We start from the raw sequence: 17,578 nt of genomic DNA, 5'->3' as shown, positions 1-17,578 counted from the left end.
CCCGTCTCTACACATTTTAACCTGCCTGGACACGCTTTGGATACAGACCTCAAAATCGTTAGCCGCACAGTTTGGACATCCACGCAGGCCCACTACAATTATTCAACCCGTAAATACTATTTCTCGCGTAAAATAAAATAAAATAACCATAAACACGCACACACGCAAACTGTAAAACAACTCAACATTTTTTCTTTCCATATTCTCTTCGATTGACTCTCTCCTGAGGCCACCTCTGTCTTCACGTTCTCACGGTCCACTGGTCACCTTTGTACTCCGCACCTGTGTCCTCATTCCGTCGCCACAACCCCCCTTTTTATCCTTAATTCCTGGAGCGTCACCTACATGCGTTCTCGCTTCCCGTGTAAAAGCCTTTGGACCAGGGGCGGATCCAGGGAAGATCCTCGGGGGGCAGGGGATCCCCCTGCTTTGCACTCGCGTTATGTTGCGCTTCTGATATCCCTTCGTTTGTATTTATGTTCTTTTCATTTTTACCTGTATCTACATCCTTTCCATCACCTTGTTACCCTCTCATACGAAAACTCCTTCGTCAACTGTATATATGTTCCTCTACCATGTTCATATTTTTGTAATTTGAAGAAGTGCAGTCTCGTGCACGAAAGTCTCGTTACCATGTGTAAACAAATAAGTTGCTCCTATCATTTAATATCACTCTTTGATCTTCCTATTACCCAAGAAGCATTCTCTCATGGCGCTACGTATACATACCTGGAACGCGATAGAGCTCCACATTATTTGCCCGTTAATCCCTTCATGTCTGCAGCCGAGAACTACAGTAGCTCCAGAGCGTTCCTCTCCGAGGTCGCTTCCGCATTTCCCACCCTCATATCGCACGACAGTGCAGAGCAATACCATTCCTGAAGCTCGCAGGGATAACGTAGTACAGCCATAGTACGCATCCTGGGCAGAAATAAAGAAGAAGGGACAGAAAGCACGAAATGACATCCTCGCGCTATCGCAGCTGTCACATTACAACTATAGGCTCTCCCGAAGGGTCTTTCCGTAACTCGCAGGACTGATCGAATCCAGCTGTCCGTCCCAGCGACCACTGTATTCATAAGACCACCTTTACGCAAAAAATGTCGATGCAGGTTACCGCTCTTCCAATAGACGAGTTCAGAAAATCCCAGAGTGCTTAGCGTCGCTTTGAATTGTGGGAGTTTACTAATACGAAAGAAACTGGTGGCCTCCAAACTGTTCCGATTTTTCCCTTACCGTTCCATTGTCCACGACGTGTCAAGGTCCGCGAAAGCGAAATGTGAAGGATTATTATTGGTTCCCGCGTTGAGCAAGCGCCCAGGATGCAATGCGTGCGCAAAGAGCACTGGGATTTTCTGAACTCGTCTATTGTCGGCTATGTTGCCGCTGTTCTATGTTGCCGTTTCGTCTATGTGTGTACAAAAAGTTCTTGGAAGGACATCTAATGAACAGCCGAGGCAGTAGTTTATCCAGAACAGCAAGCCCTTTTTTGGAGGGGGGGGGGGTGCAGTAACAGTAGTACACAAGAAAAAATTAGGGGGTGTTTCCAAACATTTGAGGGGGTGCTGTTGGGGGGGGGGCTGAATAAACCACTAAGCTGAGGAATGGATGCATAAGCGTATGCAAAAATGCAATGTAAATGCGCTTCTACCTCTATGCACTGCCCCAGAGGTGTGGGCACGCCACACGGTTACATTTAAGTGGAACCTCGACGTGTACCTTGACAGCTGTAACTTTTCTCAATAATGATCTGTCTTCGAAATGACCGTTCAGGTCTCTCAGTGTGGCATTAATTGCTACAGTGACTGTGCCTACTTAGCTTGTCGCTACTCGGGATGAGGGGATATATTTATTAGAACAAATAAAAAAAAGGAAGGAAAGGTCAGCCAAACGGGACGTCGGCTTGGTATTCCGCAAAGAAACAAGAAATATAAATGAAAAGAAAAGAGTAAGGAAATCAAGGATAAACTAACAAACAGTGAAAGGAGGATGAGATACATTAGAGACAAAGATGACTAGTCGCTAGTCGGGCCGTTGCTGCTGATCCTCTCTTCGGCCTCTCTTTCATCCTTCCACTATTGTGGACTTCTCTGGACAGCATGGTGTTCATATAATATGTCCAGTGTACGAGAGCTTGAGCGCGGTTACACGCACTTTAGGGGAGCGTTCTGGGTTGATTTTGTCCACGATTTTTGCTTTTTATTTATTTATATCTTTATTTTGTAATCACAAAAGTTCAAAACTGTCGATTCTCTTTCCCCTTCGTGTCCGGATGCACAGACCATTCACCATTTCGAACCTACATTAGCAATTGGGAGGCTGGTTGCAGATATCCTTATCGCAGTATCACTGTATTTTTACATTTTTTTTTTTGTCGCAGCTCATCTTTCATAACTAAGAGATTGTACATGACCGCATTTTCGACAATTAAAATTGTTTTAAGAGTAGTGCCCGGATCTTTATGCACAAAAAAGAGTTGTTTTAAGCACGCTAAAATCCCGAGTCATAGGCACTCAAAATGGCATTAAAGGCACTATAAATTGTTGATTTTTTTTATCTGTAGCTCTGAAAGTGCAAAAACAAAGTGAATAAATCAGTTCCAGCCGCAAGAACAATACCGTAAATGCGACTTGTGACTGCTCTTCTAATATTTTTGCTGCATGAAGTGCAAAACTCATCCGTCCTACTACAGTCACGAGGCTTCTAGCCATTTCCACCGGCTCCGCACGACACACTCACTCCGCAATCAGAAGGACTTGTCGCACGCAGCATACTGGCGGTATGCGAGATGGACTTTGAGCATTGGAGGCTTTAGTCTAATTATCGCAGTTATTTACTACTGCTGCTACTACGTAGTCTAATTCGCAAATTTATTAGACCTCGAACTTTTTAAGCTTCGCCTTCTAGATTTCACTTTCGGCATTACTACAAGGCTCGCAATGGCAGGAAAAATATGGGGGGCGGGGGAATCAAGTCTGCTCATATTGGACGCGGCGTCACGCTCTCCCTGACTGCCCGCGAGGAGGGCAGCTTTCTCCGGTTGCCAAACTTTGGGGATTGTACCGGATGTGTACCTACCTTCGTACGTCACGCCTCCTCCTCACCATTTTACCGTGGGTCAAATTCGTTGTAAAAGAAAGAAAGAGATGAAATTGATGTTGATGTCGATATTGGCGAAAAGAATAACAGGGAGGCTGAATTCGTCACACGACAAAGAAGACATTCTTCCGTTTTGTTGGGGGGACGGTGTATGTCTAATAGAAATAAAAGAAAAGATATGCTTCGAGGGCTCTTCTAGATAATAAACAGGCCATAGCGCTGCGAGTTCTAGATTGCGACAAAACCGTTACGAGACGCGCTTTTATAATATAAGATTAAGATGTAATATAATATTTTATAATAACAACCCACGAAACAACACAAAGCTGGAAGAGAGCGGAGTAAGAACGAAAAAGCGACTGCACCGAGTAAGCGATTTTCAATTCTCAGTTTACATTCTAGCACTTTTGAGATACTCGCTTCTTTCAAGCGATCGATAGTTTCATAAAGGACGTGCCACGTGACCGCAATGTCAATTTCGCCTGGACAAGGGAGTTTCGCCACCCCTTTAGGGCCATTATAGGCAATTTTCCATGTCTCATCGAAGTTTTAGGCATCTATACCAAAATAGGCACTTATAGGTACCATTGAATCGATACAGGAGGTTCCCCAGCACTCAGTTCGTGCTCCTGTATTTTGAAAACGCACAATTAGAACCACACGAAAAAAAATAGGCATTTGTGTAGGAATCCGAGGTTCAGTTATGAGCATATTCCACAGGTCATAGATGTTCCTTCACCTTACCTGGGGGCAGCTTCCCTCAATATATATTCTGCGTAGGCGTTGAATAAGTACGGATACATACGTTATGTGCGTACGTTAAGGTTGAAGCAAATAAAGAGAAATAAATAAGTATGCAAGTATTGTCTCACCACTTTGGCCGCTTGAAGCCAGAGTATTTCGCAACATTGCATACGGACAGAATATAACAGACAGAAACGTTTTTTACGGGGAGGGGGTATGCAAAAATGTTTGCATAGACAATAGGGTGAAGCGAAAAATAATAAATCGCAAATTCTGGAACGTGCCTTGCGGTCGGGCTTTCTTTTCGGGTGTAAGAAACTGCTTCAATTATACATTTAACTATACTTTTTGCTGCTTCCATGTCTAGCACATTTATTTATCAAGCGACCCCCGTATGGAGAAACTGAAGAAAGATCAGTTCCTTTAGAGAAACAATAAAACTTCAGAAAAGACAGGACCAAATGCAAGGGCGGTGTTTGAATTGCGCTAAGCATATATTCCGATGTTGTATTTCAAAGATATCTATACAAACCCATTTACAGGGTGCGAACCGAACACCAAGTTTTGTTATGGAACTGAAACAGAATAGCTTATTCCTTTCTTCTTCAGCCAACTTTCATGCTTTCCGCCGTTTTCGTCTCAAAGTGGGACTCCATAATCTTTCTCTGCGATAAATTCTAGCTAATGGCTTTTTGATCATCGTTGCATCATTTAAGACACAGCTGCGCAGGAGCTCCGATAAGCAGGCTCCAATTTGCGTTCCCACGTTCTATGGATACATATATATACGAAGCATATTCTTGAGTAGCGAATGTTGCACACCTCTTTAAATTATGTTAAGATGCATTCAGTTCTGTGAGATCTGGCTATCAGTCTCTGCCGTGGCGCACTGAATTAAAGTTTTGTTTGGTAGGCGAGCAGTCTGTGGAAGCGGTACCATAGATTCCGGGAAACCCTCTGCGGATTAATTGTGAACTTGTCTTCTTCCAGTGTTAGCTCTTGATCACCAGCTAAAGTTAGGCTGAACGCTGTGAGGCTAAACGCTATGCCTGAAATAATAGTTTTCTCAAATGGCTGCATTAATCTGGTTGTCTCCCGTTTGCTGGAAAAGTATTGTTGCGCAATGAATACCCCCCCCCCCCTTTACCAAAGAGCGATTTGCCTGAACACGTTGGTCGGACGGTCCCGCATAACTTATGCCGATAAAATGGGAGACAGCCATCTGTAACCTGGGCTAGTTGAACGCAGTGCCACCAAAATAGCAGCGGCCGTTTATCTGTGGCACAGGAAACTGCTGTTCGATGCGGTGGCATAGCAAGATACGTAATTAACCTGATTAACATAATTGACGCTGATTGATCCAACAGGCGCACCTCGGGCGCACTAAATATGGGCTTTCCAAGAAAAAAGTCAGGCACAGGAGTATTAACCGCGAGGCGTTGAAAGAAACAACAACAAATACACTGATGATGATGAATGAAAGAAAGAAAGCATAGCCGGCTAAAATGGGAATATCGGCGCATTAATGTTTTTTAACCTTCTTGGAAAGCAAATTGATGAACACCGACCCTTGTTTTAGCCACAAAATGCGTTCTGGGACACTCTATGTGTTCCCTACACCTGTATCTGTCGATTGTGATATACTTAAGGAACGTACGGCAACCGCTTCTAGGAGTCCGAGCTCAATTAATGTTCTTTCATGGGTACGTTTCGGACTCTGAAGAATGAGCTGAAGAATGAACCGTGAGTGACTCTGAAGAATGAACCGTAGGATAAGCGACGCATCCACGAGTGCTGTCACGTATAGGGATCTCCAAGAATCGATGTCGGGTATCAATCAAACAGTCTTTTTTTTCTTTTTTTTTTCATTCATTCATATAGCCGACCCGCGTTTATCCGGGCGGCTCCGTTTCCTGTGAAAATGTCCGGATAGCGGGGGCACCGGATCAGCGAAACACGAAAATCCAGAGTGATCCTAAACGGACATCTTTATTGACCATTACACAGAAAACTATCCATTGTTATCTGTTTCATTATAATACACGCATTCAGTTCTTGCAAACCTTCCCTAACGGCATTAACTTGCCAAATATTGTTCTGTTGCTCGAAAAATACTAGAGCTGTTCTCAGTGCTGCCCGCGCATTTTCTACCGTCACAGCTGGGGCATCCCCGCTTTCATCATCAGATTCTTCTTGAACACTATCGGAAGCGTCGGCGCTGACGATGTCGTCATCTGTGATTGCAGAGCAGGGGTCCCGGTTGCGGACCTTCTCAGTCTGAAATGACCAGACTTCTCAGGTGGATTACATTTGTGTAACGTGCAAAGTCGGAAAGGGAGAAAATTCTTCCTAGCAACACCCTCTTTGTGTCAGTAAAAAGGAGGCCACGACCAGGGTTCTCGACCTCGCTTGACTAGGTGTGGCCGAAGTGTCCTTCCTGGACAGTGACCGGATAACTGAAGCAGATTGTTGGGTATTAGTCACTTCTGTTCCCTGGAATTCTCGTCCGAGTCCGGAAGCTGAAGTCTGGATAAACGAGGACGAAATACATGGGGAGAAATCCGTCCCCATGCTTTTTTGTCCGGATAGCGCAGGATCCGGATAAATGAAGTCCGGATAAACGCGGGTCGACTATAATACATACAATTAACATAGAACTGAAGGAACCGGGAAAATCCCGGTTAAAGGTTCCTTCGTAAAAAGTATCTAAATGTCAATGGAGCACTAGTCAGGAGTTAGGTAAGGCTACAAGGTACAATACAATAAGACAAAAAAAAATCACTACACCTTTACGGGCATTTTTATAAGGGATGGATATTTAGGTCGAAATAATAACGAGACAAAACTGTACGGGAATCATTACTCCTTATTAAAAAAATTAAGACATTAAATGCGAGCTAGCTCACCCAACGTCCTGTAGCCTAACTTATTGTCATGTAGCTCAAAATCAGGTAATTTACGATAACGCAAAGCCATTTTTTAAGGTGCTCGTTCACAATCGAACATTACATCTATAGCCATTTTAACATATATTCTGTCGTATTATCGAATAGAGGTTTCTTGACGAATCCACCGCATACTTGTAGAGGACCGATCGCCTACCTGAGGATACTTTGACAGCCTATTGATGCACGAAAGGCTTATCTTAAAAGAGAGCTGTTCAAAGAGGGAAACAAATACCCGGTGATCGCTCGTCTCAATATACCCTTTGAAAGAATACTTTATTCTACCCGTACATCATGATGACACTTCGCCTTGTGCCGGCTCCCTCCACCTTTCTCCACATGAGCATTTGTGAACAGTCAACTGAGTGCTAAATGTTTGCTATGTTTTAAAGTACTTAGGCTTATATGAGTTGCATGACCTGATTCAAATATTGGTACACGATAATACTCATGTATCATTTCATTCTTTGTGTTTCCAGGGGTGTAGCTACTGTAAATATCGCCCTGGGTTCTTTGGACATTGACCAGTGCGCGGGCGATGATCTGTTCTTCAGCAACAGCCATAGGTGTGACTCACAAAGTGCTGAGGTAAGACATATTTTTCGCCATCTCCGTGTACGGCGTTCTAGCCCTAACAATTAAAGTGAGACGGCTTCCTACGCGAGAACATCGGGGGCTGCTCCCGAGGAACGACCTATTACTGTTCCCCGAAACGAGCTCGGGAAGCAACCAAAGTCCCCGCTCAGGGAACCAGAAAATTACTCGCAGGGCGAATTACGATTTCAATCCATGCGTGTGGCCATTCTTGTTGCGTTGAGGCCAACGAAGGATGATACTCTTCGAGTCGCCATCTAGAATGACGGGACGGACTAGCTGTTCTTGTACAGTGTACTAGAAAGTCGTGCGATTCGCGCAGCTTTGATAGCTGCGGACTCTGTCTGTCTTAATCACACTCAAGGAGTCCTCGAATGGTGTCATTCTAATTCTTTCGTATTCAAACTTGTTAATCGTGCCTACAGGCAATAATGACAGAGCATTTAGCTGTGCGAGGACGCACTTTGAAGACTACGAGAACTTTTCAAACCTAAGTGAAGGCATCCTAAATGAGAAAGATTTATTCGATTGCGAAAGAAAAGTGAAAAATAATGCTGTCCTGACGGTAATGTTTATCTATGTGGTTTATGTAAGTGGCTTTTCTTTTTTTACTTGTGTGTGTTGCTAGTTTGAGGGCTTGTTTTTTGTTTTTGTTTTACGAAGGAAAGAGAAACCAAAAAAAGAGAAACACTGTCAAGGAGCCTGCGATGAGGGAATCACACACGTAACATGAAAAAATGTTTGGAGCAACTAAGGTTTATTTGAACAAGAACTTTCGTGCAAGAGACTACACTTCTTCAGGTTACACAACTAAGTGCGACACTTAGGTGTCGCACTTAGTTGTGTAACCTGAAGAAGTGCAGTCTCTTGCACGAAAGTTCTTGTTCAAATAAATCTTAGTTGCTCCTAACCGTTTTTCATGTTTTTGTTTTACTGAAAAATCATGTGCGAATTTCTGAAACAGCGTTTAACGTAAAAGCTATCAATTACTCTTACCGATAAGCTCCTACATCACTTCATATCAGTATTTCACAGCCAAAAAATATGGACATCGTATGAAACTTCAGGAAGCACGTGTATGAGTACTTTTCTTATATCATATCCCATCCTCAGAGTCGTCTGATGATATTTCCATATCCATATTATATATCATCATCCCACATGCAGTGAGGTATGGTACCGCAATTGTTGCGGTGAAACACCTCATCTGATCGTAATTCGGGTACTTGCTGTTGTTGCTGTTCGTGCACGTTGACGACGGTCTCGGCCACATTGAGCGCAGATGTGAAACTCTGGGGAATCTTTAACGCGTTAAAAATGAAACATATAATTTTATACCTGTTTGTATCCCTTCTCTTTCTATTATATCTTGTTCTGTGATTAACGTGATGATTCCCTATAATCTTTTGTTTATGGCTTAAGTAAGGTGTTTAAAAATTTGGTAAAATGTTAGAAGACCAAGGGCACAAGAAGGCGGCCCCGTACAGTTCCGTTATGACACAATTGGCCTTGAAAGGAATTTCCGGAAACGCTGACATCAAATCTCTATCAATTATTGCCTTAATTCATATTACAATAACAACACTTTAATATTGTCCGTTTAATTTTACTTTATTTTCCCGATTTCAAATATTTCTTGAGTCAGTGTAAGGCTAGCTGACGTATGTCCAAGTAAAAGAGCTCCGTTCTGTATCTATAGATCTGGACCGCTTACTAGCTGTTATTCGGCCATTTGACTGCTTCAACGATTTCACATTGTCGTCTCCCACAGTGATAAGAATAATTAGAAGCGGGAAATCAACTCACGCTCGTGTTTTCTTTTCTTTCCATCCTTTATTTTTTTTTTCCCATAACATTACCGCGAGAAACTTGCAGCGCGTATGGGGGAGGGGAAGGGAATGTGATCTCCATTCCCTGTGAACTTGGTCGTATTAAACCTATGGAAATTGGGCAGACGTGACACGCCTTCCTCATTATGCCTTCTCCGTAGGCAGATTAACAGAGGGGTCCTTTGTGAACCTTGTCATCAATCGATCAGCTGCAGAAGGGAACCATCTGCCGGAGGGTCATTGCCGCCATTACCGTCCCTGTCGGTCGCTCCTCCAATGCGGCAGGTGCAGGCACAGTCTCAGCCGCATCAATGTTCTATTCGCGAAGGACTCCGCATACACTTGACTCTGGAATCCCGAGCTTCGCACTGTGAGCGGAAACGATGGGACCCGAAACATGCGAGTTAGGTACACGCGAGTTTCTCAAAACAGGTGTACGGCAGCTTCGGTCTTACTAAAAAAGAAATGTTTTCGTGTGTTTTCTTCGCTGCTCATTCTCTTTCCGTGTAAAGCATTCTTGCAACGTAAGGGGAATGAGTGTTTAGCCGATGCGACACGACTACGACGTTACAATATATAGGCTGTCAGCTTCCGTGCCATAATAGTTAGGATGATCGCTTTCCACGCCAAGACTGGGAGGTGACGCGGGTTCGAATCCTCGCGCTCTCTGAGGTTTTCTCTGAGTTTTCCGGCACAGTTCCCTCTGAAGTCGGCTCAGGACGCATACTAACCCTCCTATCCTGTCTCCATCTCTCCACGTCTGTACTCTGCTCATAGCCACAGTTGCGTCGCGGCGCTAACACGAAAATTAAAAAAAAATAGGTTACAGGGCTACTCCGAAAAGGTGCTCCCTGAACCCCAGTGGTGAAATGGTAAGCTGAGCAACTAAGGCAGACTTGTGTACAGTAACTGGAGTAGAGTATTTAAGTTATACTAAAATACTTTTGCGAGTAACTTGGTATCTTGCAAATAATTTCAAATGTCAGTATTTAGAAATCTAACTTAAATGCTTTTTTTAATCACTTCTACTCATTTTCCAAGTAACTTTGAACATACTCCTCTACACGTGACACGGAGGTCGAGCGAAATATCCTCTTTTTGTCTCGGCAGTGCGGCCTGTGCTGTGGATATGCTTTAGCGACTGAGATACTCGAGACATCCACGTCCCTCTTGGGAAGGTGTAGCGTGCAGCGCCTCGGGTTTGGGAGCATGCATGAGGCGATGTGTTCTCCTGAAGGGTATTTAGGGTTTAGGAGAACTCGTCCAAGCCCGGTCGTCACAGGCCAACTGGTCATAGGTGAACTCGTCAAGGAGGCCAACTCGTCACAGGGCATCTCGTACGAGGAGCTGCCGTCACGCCGGAATAATCGTCATAGTGAACCTGCCACCTGCTCACCGCACCGTACTCCCCAACGTGTGAAATATGTAAAGGGCTCTCCTGACCTAACGTTGGTCAGTCTCGACGGGTGCATATTCTACATGAACTGACCCCCTTTCATACGTGTGAAATAGTAAAAGGCTCTTTTGACCTAACCTTGGTCAATCTCGACGGGTGCATATTCTACATGAACTGACCCACTCCCCAACGTGTGAAATACGTAAAAGGCTCTCCTGACCTAACCTTGGTCAGTCTCTCAACTTTTGCCCGCGCCCCAGCAACGGGGCCCCTGAGTTTTCGTCACTTCCATGCTCTCCGTGGCCTTAGCAAAGACGTGAAATTTGTACGGTCAGCGGTTTTCGGAATCCGCGTTCGCGGAAGTACGGGTCGGGCACTGGACTAATCCCTTTGGTAAAACACGGTGAAACGCGTTCTCTCTGGAACGGGGTCAACCTTGCAACCAGTGTTACGGTGACGAACCGCCCCCCTTGACAAGTGTTCCGGTGACAAAAGGACCTCGTACCAGTGTGACCAATTATCCTGTGACGAGTCTTCCGGTGACGAGTGGGATTGTAACGAGTGGACCGGTTCCAGGGTAAACCATTGAGACGTCTATCTGACAGGAAAGAAGACCCGTGTCGAAAGCCGTAGCGAGAGAGGGCACGTATATAAAATATATATATAAAATACTAATAACTTCTTATGGTGTTAAAGCAAGGAGAAAAACGGCGGTATATAAATTCTGTCGTCTCTGTAGAGCATTTGTTCGCATCTAGAGCGCCTGTTCAGTATTGGAGAAAATGGATCTAAAAAAAAAAAAAAAAACGGGGCAGGTTGTACCGGAAAGGCTGCACCGAAAAGTGTTCACCATCTTACCTACAGCTTCGATAGCATACATTAGTCAAGTCTGACCTTGAGACTCCGCTTTGCGCGCACGTTTGCCCCTGGAAAACTGTCGTTAAAGTTGAGGCATAAGTAGAGCCTGTCCTGTGTATATCTCATCTACCTCGTGTCCAGTGTTTCCTGCGCTACGTCCTTCAGAAGTCGAGCGGATTAGGAAGAAAATGAAAAACGTGGAGGCGTTAGACATGACGGGGTCGGATCTTGCACTCTAATACTTTATACTGGGAAAATACATTGACAACAAAGAACCGAGAGAAAACAAACACAGCTTGAACATTTGGTAAAGGAGCGAAAAAGCACGGACGAACAAAAAAAAAGCAAAAAAAAAAAAACACAAGACTCCTTGAACAGAGCTTCAACAGCAAAGCTTGGGAAATCCCAGATAAAGAACTCTAGACCAGAAGCCAAAGGACACGTAAATGAGGTCAATACCTCACACACATACGAAAAAAGAAAAGAAGAAAGAGAATGAGAGAGAAAGAGATAGACGAAATATTTTTGATGTATTGATCTTAGGTATCTTAGTGAGATTAGCATTCACATTTGAGGTACCTTTATTTCTTGGGTGATCAAACAGTGAGACAAGTGAGAAACATGAAACTTTCTTTTGTCATCTTCTGAGTACGATGGAGAAGTTTCTATGGCACGCACCGAACCATCTCACCTAATTTCTCTTCTGTTCTGGACCTTTCTCTCTGTCTCTCTCTCTCTCCCTCTCTCTCTTTCTCACGCTCTAACCCCACAAAGACATATGTCATGTAGACATCACGGCTCTATACGACTTTGAAAAGGTGTGGGGAATTATGTGAACACTGAAGGGTGTCTCGCCCCTTAATTGTGGTGGTGCTGATGGTGGTGCTGGTGATGGTGCTGGTGAAAGAGCTCGCTGTTGTCGGCCTCACAGATGTGGGCAACGTCACGACTGACGCCCTGGGGAATGTGCGTCCTGGGCCGACTTCTAAAGGAACTGTACCGACATACGTCTGAAAGCGTCTGGGGAAAACCCAGGTAAAACCCCAGACAGCACAGCCGGCGCCGGGGTTCGACCTATTGTACCTACTGTAATTGTACCTATTGAAGCCCAAAGCCGCACACTACAGCCTAGGTAACGTACCGCATAACCATAGGTCATGTGCACGTAGGATGTGTGCATAGGATATGTGCACGCGAAATGGAATCGTGTTCAAAGTAGCTTCTGGGAGCGGTGAGCCACGGCCTACTCTATACTAGAGACCTGGACAGCTGGCGATCCCCTACGGGAGAGACAGGTCACGGGTTAGTTACATTAGTGACCGCTGCAAGCGCCACATAGCATTATTGGGGAGAGGGAATCACCCTTGCCACCGCCTTTAGTCTGCTACGCAGGGATACACAGGCTGTTGCTAAGCACGCGCTATTATCTCTCTCAGACTGCTTCGTCGTTGTCAACACAGCCGACCATACATCGCCGCGGTTTCGACAAGTCACGTGGTAACGAATAGTGCGAGCTAGCGCCAAATCCCATAGCCAAGCGACGATTGCAGGTACTACTACCCCGGTGCTGGGAGCATTGCGCATGTCCAGGTCTCTAGTATAGTAGTAGGTCATGCGGTGAGCACACCCGCAGCGCGCTTCCGAGAAATGAATCAACAGACTTGAAGATAAGCGCCTGTAAAGCTTACTTCGCCTCATCTTGTTTCTGGTGGCGGTAGAGCCCGTTTTACAGGCACAGCGTTTGTTTCGCAGTAGCCATTGTCATTTTCGGTTATCGCTTCCCAACACCTGTCATCATGCGTGAGGAACGCATCGAAGTTTAGCACAGTCAGACACAAGATGCAGACATTATGAGACAACTTCAGAAAGCGGTCTAAATGCTTCAAAAACCGTTACGATTGGGAGCGAAGCAAATTAAAATGTGTAACGGGAACTGCCTTTGAACTAGATTTATACTAATGAATCAAAATTTAGGTTATGGGCTGATATATATTTTAAGGGCCTATTTATTTTTGACGTTAAAAAGATTACTTCACACATTTTGCAAAGGACAACCCTTGTTCCTAGTCAGCTTTGGAGCCCGAATTTCATGTTCATATTTATTTGTTGAGCGCGCTTTGGCAGCCTACCATCACGAGCAGTTATGGCTGAAAATTCCTCTTCGACGCTGTTTTTAGAAATCTTTTTTAAAAACAAGAAACACGCCTTTTCGCCCCCAATGTGTGAAGAAGTGACAGCGATAGCTTTATGGGACGCAATGTTTCCACGGTTGTGTTCACCACACACACATAGACAACTGTTTTTCCACTTGCTTTATTGACAGAGCAACAACAGACCTTTATCATCAGTAAAGTACGTCGGGAAGGCGAGGCACTGCAACTCCGTGAGAATGTTCTTGCCGAGGACTAGGTCAACGCACATACCGGTGCGAGGGGTACGTTTTCGCGACACATTGTGTGAAATGACTGTAGCGTAAACTTTGTGACGCTCGTTCGCGAGGTTCTGGAGAATAGGTTGCCGGCACTTTGGGCGTGCTCACTTTGCGCGGCCGCCCTGTTGTGAACAGTCTGTCTATAATGGCGGCAAGCGCACAACTATAGGTTTATTCCCCTCTCTTTGCGCTGCGATTACCTACCGTACCCGCCAGTGGCAGAGCTGCAGATGGTTTGATGTCTTGTGTGTGCGATGTCGTTGGTGGCACCCACTGTGTTGTGACGCCATGGCGTCGTTTCGTTTCTGCTACGCTCACCATAATCACCGTCAACGCTGCAAAACGTCCCTGATGCAGTTATCGCTGTATAATTAACAAGAAATGTACGCATATACTCTATTATAATGCGCTCTTATAGCTTTATACGTTGTCATTGCCATGCTCAAAGGGACGTATTGGAACCGTTCCAGTCGATTTCAAAACTATGGTGTCATTTTACTCTGACCTGGGTATGAAAAATCCCACGCGAAATAGTTGCGCAGTTTGTCTACTATTCGATAAAATAAATGTAAGTGCAGACGCCGGATGTTGAGAGGATGCCAGAATTCCCTCTCTGGAATACGGCAAAAACGCCATTCCTTGCACCACCTATCAGAGCACTGCCTTGAGAAAAGTGAGGCCGCGGCAATGCGGCGTCTGAACGGCGCCTTTCTTCTCTGAACGAGGCCCTCTCATTCCTCCCGTTAAGGAGTGACGTCACGCCGATGTCGTTGTCACCTTTAAAATTTGTCTATTTAATGTCTAAGCGCTTTACGGATGAAAAAAAGCTTAGCCAAGAAGATTGTCGGACGATACCGAACATAATGGTATGTGTTTCATGGCTACGTTTCTGGATGCGACCGTACCTATACGCAGCACGACCGAATGATGTTCAATCTGAATCTCCTCATTGGTTACCATTCACTCTGCACTCTAAAAACTGAACTTCACCGCATAGCACGCTCTGCGCCAACCATTGCTACGAATGATAGGATCGTCGCTTCTGATTCGAAGAGAGAGGGAGGCGTACGCCTTTTTGTGTCAATTTGGATACATGATAATTGACACAAAAATGCGTACGCCTCCCTCTGTCCTTGAATCAGAAGCGATAACCCTATCATTCGTGGCAATGGTTGGCGCAGAGCGTGCTGCGCGGTGAAGTTCAGTTTTTAGAGTGTGAATGTCATTCGGTGTAAATGACATTCAATTTCCACTGTGACAGGAGTATAATCTATTGTATTGATTCGTACGGTGACGACGGCAACCCTCAATTTCTTGTTGAAAATACCGCATTAGAATGAATAGACCACATGGATATGACGATCGACAACCATTACGCCGTCCATCGCCTGCGACTCAACCGTAAAATAGGCGTCGTTGGTTCGCCGAACCGCACAACTTGCGGAACCGTGGAGAGCACGGAGCACGTGTTGGCCACCTGCCGACGCTTCCACTCTATAGTCGACGAACACTGAAGAACACCCTTGCTAAACTTGACAACCGACCTTTTAGAGTTGAGAAGGTACTGGGGAGCTGGCCAATGTGGCACCAACAACCTGCGCTGTGTGCCCTGGCGAACTACCTCAAGGCTTTCACACATCAAGCGTCATTGAACAGCTGGTCGCTGGTCTATTCTATCGTATTCTTACGTTTTCGCTACAAGGTACCTGAGTTATACCTGCCAACGTAATGTGCTCGTAAAAGACTCTAAAGAATTTAAGAATAGTCTACTGCATTTGTCTTTCGCGAATTTGCACGTCACAAATGTTGTCCGAACGGGCGCTGCATTTTGTCCCCTGGAAAATGTGCGGCCTTCGATATGCAGCAAGTGTTCTTATTCTCGCCCAGAAAACGGCGCACTGGGCCAGCGATGAGATAGGTCAATACAACTGTATACATAGCTCTTACTTTTACCTTTCGCTCACCCTGCATGCAAAGCGACCGTGTGGAAACTCTGACTGTGGAAAAACTTTTTGGACGCGTTGAGCACATGCACACATACATGGGACTTCGAAATCATGTGATACATCGCCGCGAATTATTCGCGCAAACTGCTGAAGGGATATTATTTCACAACCGCCCCCGTTTTCGGACAGACGTGCATCCATAATTACGACTGCGTCTAGCGCGGTACATTTTTCGAAATTTCTAATAGATTACGTTTGCCATTACAGCAGAAAGAAGCGTGTTCCTGCGAGGCAGCCAATCAATTCTTTATCTGGAACGTACACCTTTGCGTCCACCGTGCAAATTACTGGGACCTCCCACACAACTCCACCGAGCTGTGTATTGATTCCGAAGCGCAGAGGAGAAAACAAAATTTATGACGAGGAGAAGCTCCACAGCCTATTAAAGAGCGAAGAAGAGCAAAAACTGCAGATAACCACACCACCTTTTTATCGATTGAATTTCTCATCAACGCTCGCTCATTATATTACTTAGAAATGTTCGAGCACTATCACGGCAGAAACTGGACTCGGTCGGTTTCCGTTGTTGAACCATCTGCGCTTCCGACACTTCCGAGCAAGTCCATTAACGCGGATATCCCGGCGGCCCTCATGAAATCGAAACCACATGCGAAAATATGAATCTCCACTCCCTCAAGTTACACCGTTTTGGTTGCTAACGGATCGATCGAGACGCTGCTGAGCTCCGGAACGCCCTCGATATTCGCCTCACCTGCCCGGTGTCCGTCCCGAAGCATTTGTGGCATAGCGCAAGAATATTTCGTTTCTCGTTCTGAAGTTGCGGGAAAATGTTAACTGCAAGTTCGTTACCCCATCCTACCTTCTGCTCCTTTGATCAGCATTTCAATATGACGTCGTTGCTTCGGATACGTGAGCTCGTTCTGTTCTGTCGAATGCCTTTATATACTGATGTGATGTGATAGAAAAAGAAAAAAATTCTTTATACAGTCAACCCTCGATTTATGAACCTTCGATTTATGAATTCCCTCGTTTTATGAACACGAGCACGGGGAATCAAACTTTTTCCATTCATTTTTCCCTCGTTTTATGAACCTCGATATTCGAATAATGAACGGAATTTCTGGGAACCAACTAGGAGTTGCCGAGCGTTTTTGCCCTCAATTTATGAACGGATCGTTCCGAGGTCAACAGAAACCTTCAAAGGGATAATTCCGTGGTCTTATGAATGACGCCTGAACGGACAAAACGTTTTCCAGGTATTGCACCCTCGGTTCTTAACCCCTCGAAATCCGAACAACAAACGGGTTTTCCGGGGTCGCACCTTGTGCGACCAAATGTTCCTGACCTCAGTTGATGAATAAGGTGGTCGCTGTCACCGGGATATTTATAAACGGAGGTTAAAAATCCCGGAGGAAATCCGAGAGCAGTCCAGTGCGAATGTGGTGACATCTCTTATTTCCAAGATTGACACAGCGGAAGGCATGGTCCAAAGCAAAATTAAACAATTTAGTATTGCATAATAAACAGAGTGTGAATGCGCTAACGTCTGTTCTTTGTGAGATTGATACAGGAGAAGGCATGGTCAAAAGGAAAATTACACAATATATGGAATTATAAACACAATCCCAACTCGGAAATACTGTTGCATTTGCTCGATAGTACTTAGTTAACTGAATTTTCGATTTATGAATCCCTCGATTTATGAACGATTTTTC

At 44.9% G+C, this 17,578-nt stretch overlaps 1 protein-coding gene across 2 annotated transcripts in view; it reads left to right on the top strand.

Annotated features, from left to right (window-relative positions):
• The window catches only part of LOC135385830 (metabotropic glycine receptor-like), a 167,124-nt gene that overhangs the window by 115,624 nt on the left and 33,922 nt on the right, over positions 1-17,578 (top strand). For both annotated transcript variants that reach the window (XM_064615366.1, XM_064615365.1), the window contains exon 3: positions 7,268-7,376. In XM_064615366.1, the coding sequence (XP_064471436.1) occupies positions 7,268-7,376 (109 nt within the window). The remainder of the gene's footprint in view (positions 1-7,267; positions 7,377-17,578) is intronic.

The sequence above is a fragment of the Ornithodoros turicata genome, chromosome 2 (assembly GCF_037126465.1).
Source record: "Ornithodoros turicata isolate Travis chromosome 2, ASM3712646v1, whole genome shotgun sequence".
Classification (NCBI taxonomy): Eukaryota; Metazoa; Arthropoda; class Arachnida; order Ixodida; family Argasidae; genus Ornithodoros; species Ornithodoros turicata.
Note: the sequence above shows the minus strand (reverse complement) of the source record. Positions and strands in the feature narration are given on the sequence as shown.